Raw genomic sequence first — 9,186 nt, forward strand, 5'->3', positions numbered from 1 at the left:
CCCTTCCATGATAGTAATGGAAGGCCATGTGTTAATGCAGCAATTTGTTTTTTTAAACAATCGTTTGACGCCGTAAGCAATTTATTTGAATTGAAATGGTCTCGACATACAGGAAAAGCATTCATGTTTTTTAACTCCCAGATATCACAACTTATACAGGTCTTCAAGTTTCCAATATGTTAAAAAAAGAATAACACAATATAAAACGTTCAATCATTTCGTCCGTAAGGCAATCTTAGAAGTATAATTGGCTTGTTTATAAATGTATGTTAAAAAAAGGTGGCACCAATGATTGAAAGCCGTGTATATACATGTAGTTATATTTTTAACTTAAACCAGTGATGTTTTTGTTTTCAATGTTGAATACTTTGCAGACTACAATGCACAGATTTTCCAGGCAAAGTAAAGCATTGAACTGTTCAGGTTTTATGCTATTTGCTTCTATTTAGTATTTAAGGCTTCGAAATTAAGCCTTTAAAGTTTGAATCTAGTAAGAAAGGTCTTACATTTAATTTGATTTTCTAATCAAGTACTAACCCACCAAAGTTTATAGACGAGTTGTGAAGGGTAAAAAAAGTGGCTCATCATAAAAGTTTTATAAGATTCAATCTGTGTAGGCTTCAATTCCAACCCAAAGAAACTGATGAGCAGAATGTAAACAGCATAAAACTGAAAATACTGCGAGTTACAAGCAGGCTATTCCAGTTTTATGCTGTTTGCATAGAGCCATTTTCACTTCGCTTTCAGCCGGAAAGGGTTAAAACAACAGTCGCTTAACGTACGAATTTCATTTTGAATTCCTCTTTCTTAAATTTAAATTGTTTTTCTTAAGGACTACAAACGCTTAAACATGCGTTTTGAGTGGAAAAGTGTTGACACAACAGTTTCTCAACATACAAGTTTCATTCTGAGTTCCTCCTTTTTGCGTTTCACCTCACGTACGCTGTTCCGCATGGCTGCTTTCTCTGTCTGCTGGTCCTGATTTAGCGTGATCTCACGAGATTTCAACTGGCGCAGCTCATATGTGACCTGGTCGCGCTCGGACTTGAAGCGGGTCGACTGCTCGCGCTCTTTCTGCAGTTTGTTAACGGCTTCCAACCTTTCAAACTGCGAGGTGCACAAAATATGTTCATGAAAATACTAAAAATACGCAAAATTCAGTTCATTCCAGATTAGCCTGCACAGACTTATCAGAGACAAGACTTTTCGCTTTTATGGTATTTTTCATTTAAAGGGAGTCTCTTCTTAGTGAAAATCTAGTAAGGCGAAAGTGTAATCTCTGAGCCTAAACAGGCTTATCTGGGATGACACTTTAAGCACACGCATTAAGCCCCCTGTCTGAGCCTATACAGGCTTATTTGGGATGACACTTTAGGCACACGCATTAAACCTCCTGTCTGAGCCTACACAGGCTTATTTGAGGTGACACTTTAGGCACACGCATTAAGCCCCCTGTCTGAGCCTACACAGGCTTATTTGGGATGACACTTTAAGCACACGCATTAAGCCCCCTGTCTGAGCCTACACAGGCTAATTTGGGATGCCACTTTAGGCACACGCATTAAGCCCCCTGTCTAAGCCTACACAGGCTTATCTGGGATGACACTTTAAGCACACGCATTAAGCCTCCTGTCTGAGCCTACACAGGCTTATCTGGGATGACACTTTAGGCACACGCATTAAGCCCCCTGTCTGAGCCTACACAGGCTTATATGAGATGACACTTAAGGCACACGCATTAAGCCCCCTGTCTGAGCCTACACAGGCTTATTTGGGATGACACTTTTGGCACACGCATTAAGCCTCCTGTCTGAGCCTACACAGGCTTATCTGGGATGACACTTTAGGCACACGCATTAAGCCCCCTGTCTGAGCCTACACAGGCTTATATGAGATGACACTTTAGGCACACGCATTAAGCCCCCTGTCTGAGCCTACACAGGCTTATTTGGGATGACACTTTTGGCACACGCATTAAGCCCCCTGTCTGAGCCTACACAGGCTTATTTGGGATGACACTTTAGGCACACGCATTAAGCCCCCTGTCTGAGCCTACACAGGCTTATCTGGGATGACACTTTAGGCACACGCATTAAGCCCCCTGTCTGAGCCTCAAATATAATGCTTTTCAGTAATTTGTTTACGGCTTCTAACCTTTCGAACTGAAAGGTTCGCAAAATACAAAATATTTCAAAATTCTACAGTCCATGAAGCTTTAAAGTAAAAACTGAGTAGCACTCTGGGATAAGGGGTTTAAATGCAAGTGTGTAAATATTTGTCCCAGATAAGGCTGTGCAGTGTGCACAAGCTTATCAGTGACAAAACTTTCAACCCAGACTGGATGTACATAAAGCCCGTTTTTCCCAAAGTGCTGCTAAAATACTCTTTTTTACACCTCTTTTTCTGCCATCATGTCAATGAATTTTTTTTATAAGGAGGAGACTAAGTTCTCAGCAGAGGAAAGAACAATTTTTGGCGTAGAACGTGTGATTTCCCATACAAATAATGACACAATATGGCAGACCCTACACTCGACAAACAAAAAGACAGGTAATACCTAAACTTTAAAATCAATCTTAAAAGGAAGACTGTAATATTTTAAACACCAAGAGTGACACTATATATCAGCCAATACCATAGAAAGGATGAACAGATTGCTATTTTTCCTTCTTAGAAAATGGCCATTTTTGACTAAATTATGAAGTTCACTAATAAAATTTTCACAAATTCAAGAAGTTTACCACTCAAATTAAAGCAATCAAAAAATGTTTGCAACCAATGCTTTTCCACAATTTTGAACAGTTTGCGACTCTTGTTTTCACAAAATGAGGGGGCCAGGGCCGCTTCAAAAAGAGGGGGAAAAAACCGTGAAATACCTGAACTTTCTCCAGTTCTGTCTTCAATTCGTCACTCAGGGCTCTTTCCTGGGAGATATGCTCCTTGAGCATATTTCGTTCAGACGTCATTTCTTCCCTTTTGCAGCCTCGCGCTGGTACGCACTGCGGAGATCTTCAACGTTGGCACGTTCAGCGTCCAGTTGCATGGTTAGGTCCATCGCCACCTACGGCCCGAATCAAGATATTGTTTTATGTTTTTTTTTATTTTCTATATTTCATAATAGTTTTTTTTTCAAAATTACATGTAATGAAAAAACATAGGTACTTCACTGAACAGAACAGATTATTTTGACTTAAGCATATATACAGCTCATCGTCATAAACATTAATATGCAATAACAGCATAAATACAAAACATACATCATTTCGAAGAAGATCAATATAAAAAAGAATGAAATACACAACGGACAAAAGGCGATCACAAAAGCTCACCATGGGCACATTGTGCTCAGGTTAGCTTAAAAGTAATACAAATATGTTTTCTCTCTTTTTTTTACTTTTATGAAGTTACTTTTGGGTTATTTTATGAAAATTATTTTATGACAATTATTATATTGGGTTATTCTATGATAATTATTTGTGCAATATCTTTCTTTAAATTTTTACTGAAGAATCATGTTTTAAGAGTACTCAATAATTGTGTCAATAAGTCATGACATGGCTTTATATTTCACAGTGTCATCACATTTTAACCCAACTAACCCAGTCTGATTAAAGGTAGTGTGTCACTTTATATATTACAGAAATTTTCTCAGATAGCAAAATAATATTCAAGATAGCAACCTTTTTAAAAGTGTACTGCGGCTAAAAGCTCAGATGGGATAACAGACTTTAATAATATATGATAACATACATGTATACCTCATATGATTTGATAATGCATTCAGTCACATGAAGTCAAGTACTGATAGCTCAAATTGTTATCTGTAAATTGTAGGTACAAAGTATTATGTTATTTGATTTTAACCACCAGTTAAATGGGTGTAATTTAAGGCATATATATTTCTTCTAAATATAAATAATAAGGGGAACAGGATGGCAATGTTTTCTCAGTCAACTGTGGATAAAGGCTCTGATTCCTTTATAGACTTTTGTTGTTCACCATGTCATGAGCACAAAACTGTTCAGTGGGCGGAGTTTTACTGTGATAACTGCGTAAAATTTTATTGTGCAAAATGCATTAACCTTCATGGTCAGTTGTTTGGGACACATGTGACATATGGAAGGGGAGACACAAGTAAGTGGCCAGTGTCCAAGGAAGTGGAGGATTTCCTTCAGAAATGTGACCTTCACGAAGACAAACGTCTGGAAATGTACTGCAATGACCACAGTCAGCTGTGCTGCACTGATTGTGCTTTCCTAAATCATAGGTAACTGGGATAAATATTTGCTTTCAAAAATGTTTGTTTTCATATACAAACCCTTCAATACAGCATTATTCAGATCAATTATTTGAAGTATTTTATTTTGCAAAAAAACAACAACACATGTGTGCAAACAAATTTCAATTATAAGTTTTTAAAATTAAAAAACAGTATTATAATGAAAGCTTAACATATGTAATTACCAGAAAATAGGATTTTAAAAACAACAAAAACATGATAAAAAAGTGCAGACATATTTTTGCATAATGGCCATGAAAACCACATACAAATATTTGAATATTATTTCCCTTTTCAGACAATTTGCTAAAGTAACACTGATATCCGAGTCAGTAAAAGGACCCCCACCAGATTTGCAGCTACTAGCAAGAAATATCCAAACTATTCTTGAAGAAATCAAGAAACTTCAGAATTATTGGGATACCAACATGCAGTCTTTGCAGGTTTCATACGACAAACAATTACATGAAATACATGCAACACGCAAAAAAATAAAAAGTATTCTAGACAAGATTGAAAAAAACACCATGAAAGAGCTAGATGATAAGTTGACCAATCTAAAAGCTTCTGTCAAGACTGATACGGACAATTGCAGCAAGCTAAAAAATGATCTAGAACAACTCAGTGGCGCAATACATGACGTTGTTGATAAAGGCAAAGTGGAACTGTCATTTATTGCCAGTAAGAAATGTCTGGAAAAGATTTATCATTCTTTAACTTATCTGAAGGAAAACTCAGTTCAGGTTGAAAGTTCACTGACATTCCAGGCCAACAGTGATGTTCAACAGTACTTGTCTAAATTGTCCGGTCTAGGGGGGTTTGTACTCAGTACCAAGGCATTATCGGTGCTAGACCAGGCATTCTGCTTCACTGTGCAAGGAAAGTCAGAGTATAATGTGAGCATACCAAGTGATTTAGATAGAAGCTGCCGTATCACCGCCATTTGTGTTCTAACTGATGATGAGATCCTTGTTGCAGACGAAGCTAATAAACGAGTTAAGCTACTCAATCATCAATACCAGGTGGTGAGACATTGTGATTTAACTGGTTATCCAATTGATTTGTGTCAAATCACACAACATGAAGTAGCTGTTGCTGTGAATACGTATGACACACATGAGGTCCTGTTTGTCTCTGTGAAAAAAAGGCAGCTGGTTAAGGGCAGGAAGCTGCAGTTTCAGCATAACTGCTATGGTTTTGCTCATGATCTGCAAGACCTGTATCTCACCTCTGGCACTGCACTTTACAAGTATTCAATGAAAGGAGCCCTGTTGAGAAAGTTGTATGAAGATAGATCATGCAAATTCACAGGTAAAACTTTGTGTACATATTCCAATAACATTTGAAATTATTATATGAAATAATACATTAGCATTACACTTTATATATACATATTTACACAAAAATCATTTGTATATTACATTTTCCAGCTTCGGAGATTTTTTTTTGCAAATAACTGACTTTAATTTCAATATAAGTGCATGAAAACTCCTCAACATTAAAGTCTTTCCTTTTATCAAGTTTTTTTTTGCATTTTTCTTTCCTGTATATGTCTTTTTTATTGGTTAAGAAAAATATTTCAAATAATTCCATAATAATAGTCATGTCAGAAAGCTCTGACTATGTCAGTGAGTACATGTACTTATACTGAGTATGTTAGAGCTGTTTATTCCATGGGGTTTCAGCATAATATAATCATCCATGCATACATGATGCATTGTAAGAAAAATCATTCTTTATTAATAACAACAAATAGCTGGGGTGAATAAGTGTATCAGTGCCTTTATTAACATAATGATTCTGTTAAGAACTCATTACAATGATCCCACTCTCCTTACAGTAGATAGGTGTGCAGTGAGTCCTTCGGGTGAAAAGATATTTGTCACCAACAAATCCCATAGCAAGGTCCTCACCCTTGCCAGAGATGGTACAGTTCTCCACACCTTCCCAGACCTACAAAACCCAACAGGTATTCATGTGACTGATCTGGGACAGGTGCTGGTCTGTGAATTTTCTGCATCAGAAATCCTACAGCTGGATGGTGAAGGCAAGAAGAAGCTGGCCACTCTTGCTACCAGGAAGGATGGTCTTGATAATACACTCTCAGTCTGCTTCAAAAGGAGTACAGCATCCCTCATTGTGGGACAAGCACTTAGTAAAAACATTGTTGTGTTTAAAGTAATATAGTTTTGTTTGACAAGTTTCAGTAAAAACATTTTGGAATATGTACTGTACATGAATTCTTGGCCACACCAAACTTGTATTCAGTATTACGTTTCATCACATAATTCACATGGATGATTTAATCGGGCGCCAACGCTCTGCTGCTGGTGCAGTTTAGAATAAATGAAAGCTTGTCAGAATTATTTGTTTAATTTTTTTCAAAGTTGTAGGTGGAAGCACTTTGAGTTTAGAGCCAATGTTCAAAAGGTTGGCAAAATGTTAATGTTTTAGCACGACGCCAGAAGACGAGCTGGCTATGACAATACCTCGGGTTTTCTCCGAAAACAGCCGAGCTAAAAATGAATAACATTTACATGTACATACATAATTTATTTGTGGTTATGTTCTACAATATTTTGGTGTAATTTTTATGCTGAGTGCAATTAACGAGGGAAGGTCTTACATTTTCTTTTCTTTTTTAACAGTCACCATGAGTTCTATCCTAAAAAAATATAAAGTTATATAGATTTATAATTATGTATTGTACAGACTTCTTTAATTGTTGTTTTTAGATTATACTTTTGTTGATTATAGTTATATATGTATTTACTTATGTCATTCAAGCTATCTGCCTATACCGTTCACATTGTTTTGCTGAATTAATTTACTTTTACTGATGTTCACATTCATCTTTCCATTTTCTTCCAATCAAATAAACAAGTATTTGCATTATCTGTTTATTACATAAATAGACATGAATTTGTGTATTAAAGTTACATTTGCATTATCTGTTTACTACATAAATAGACATGATTTTGTGTATTAAATTTACATTCGCATTATCTGTTTACTACATAAATAGACATGATTTTGTGTATTAAAGTTACATTTGCATGAATTGTGTTACTACATGAATAGACATTATTTTGTGTATTAAAGTTACATTTGCATTATCTGTTTACTACATAAATAAACATTATTTTGTGTATTAAAGTTACATTTGCATTATCTGTTTACTACATAAATAGACATTATTTTGTGTATTGAAGTTACATTTGCATTATCTGTTTACTACATAAATAGACATGATTTTGTGTATTAAAGTTACATTTGCATTAATTGTGTTACTACATGAATAGACATTATTTTGTGTAGTAAAGTTACATTTGCATTATCTGTTTACTACATAAATAGACATGATTTTGTGTATTAAAATTACATTTGCATTAATTGTGTTACTACATGAAAAGACATTATTTTGTGTATTAAAGTTACATTTCCAACAACGTTGTATTACTCATATATGCCAGTAATTTGTTGTTTATTTTACAGCCTGAAAGGCTCACGTTATACTTATAGATACTATTGTAAGTTTGACTGGGCTTTTTAAGACGATTTTATAGCCGCAATTAGGTCATAGTCGCAATGTCAAAAAGTCAGTCTGTTTTTCCCAAATCAAGTCGCTTAATTGTATGACCATTCACCACAAGTTATATGGTTATGCCAGGAATCAAACCAGAATATCTCGCTTTGTGATCTAACAACTGAGCTAGCCATTCTACTCTTTACTTTCAAGCTGTTTAAGCAATAACAGCTTTTAAATGCAACTAAAAACAAGAGGGCCTAAAAGTCCAAAAGTCTCTCACCTGAGATACAAAGGAACTGACCTGATAATTAAAAGCAGCCCCAAGATATCATTCAAACAAATCTTCTGACCAAGTTTCATGAAGAGTGAACTATAAATGTAAATTTTAGTGTGCTAACAAGGTTTTACTATAGCCATATAAGAATAATTTCCCCGACCCCTGTTGGCAATGTTTTTCAACCCAATTACTTTCGAACTGATTCAAGATATCATTAAAAGCAAATGTTCTGACCAAGTGTTAACAAGACTGGACAATAAATGTGAGTTTTAGAGTGTTATTTTTTTTTACTACAGCCATTTATGGAAAAATGCCCCGCTCCCTTGTGGCCATGTTTTTCAACCAATCGGAACCATTTTCAAAGAAGTCCAAAATATCATTGGGACAAATCTACTTACCAAGATTCATTTAGATCGGACAATAAATGTGGCCTCTACAGAGGGCTCGACATTAACTTTTGAAGCCACTTATCCGATCGAACAAGTAGACCAAAATTCCACTTGTCCTGACCAAAAAGCAACTTGTCCTGATCATTATGTCTTATTCTGCTCAGTACTTTGCAAAATAATGAAATAATGCAAAATGCTATAATCATACAGACTTTAATCGTTCAAAATACATGTTAACATAATTGTAGGCCATTTCAATACCTTAAGGTATTTTTTTTAAGTGTCCTGTGATTTTGAAGACGAAAAACCAAAGGTAAGCAGATTAGACATTTTTAAGCAGACGACATTGTACTTAAGAAAACAAACCACAAATGGGAATGATGTCGTAAAATCATTCTATACATAGAGATGACGTTGTTACGTTAATTGACTGTAAAATCTGTGTGTACCGGTGTCGAAAAATGCATATTCTTTACAAGGAAGAATATTTTTGTTATCTTGGCAAAGACAAATGTTAAGGGTTGCTTCTCTTGTGAACAGTGCGGTGTAGTATTACATGGAACTATCGGAATATCTCGCGCTTTGTCGTTTAAACGTAAACAAAATATAATTGAAAAAGTTGTGTGGTATCTCCACAGAAATAACAGATTTAAAGGCATTTTTTTCTAAGTAATTAAATTATAACGACCACTTGTCCCGTCGGACAAGCAAA

The 9,186-nt window shown here is 35.5% G+C and overlaps 2 protein-coding genes across 2 annotated transcripts; one reads left to right on the top strand and one right to left on the bottom strand.

Annotated features, from left to right (window-relative positions):
- Nucleotides 1–888: 888 nt before the first annotated feature.
- Nucleotides 889–3,024, bottom strand: LOC127854597 (uncharacterized). Its single transcript, XM_052389660.1, has 2 exons — nucleotides 2,877–3,024; nucleotides 889–1,107 (listed from the first exon to the last, which is right to left on the bottom strand). The coding sequence occupies exons 1-2, from the start codon at nucleotides 2,964–2,966 to the stop codon at nucleotides 889–891; spliced, it is 309 nt and encodes a 102-aa protein (XP_052245620.1). The 5' UTR covers nucleotides 2,967–3,024.
- A 782-nt stretch (nucleotides 3,025–3,806) lies between these two features.
- LOC127856014 (uncharacterized) lies at nucleotides 3,807–7,294 on the top strand. The gene is made up of 3 exons (XM_052391979.1): nucleotides 3,807–4,267; nucleotides 4,578–5,590; nucleotides 6,120–7,294. Exons 1-3 carry the CDS (start codon nucleotides 3,933–3,935, stop codon nucleotides 6,464–6,466), a joined length of 1,695 nt encoding a protein of 564 aa, XP_052247939.1. The 5' UTR covers nucleotides 3,807–3,932; the 3' UTR covers nucleotides 6,467–7,294.
- The last annotated feature ends 1,892 nt before the right edge of the window (nucleotides 7,295–9,186 follow it).

The sequence above is a fragment of the Dreissena polymorpha genome, chromosome 13 (genome assembly GCF_020536995.1).
Source record: "Dreissena polymorpha isolate Duluth1 chromosome 13, UMN_Dpol_1.0, whole genome shotgun sequence".
In the NCBI taxonomy this organism is placed as follows: Eukaryota; Metazoa; Mollusca; class Bivalvia; order Myida; family Dreissenidae; genus Dreissena; species Dreissena polymorpha.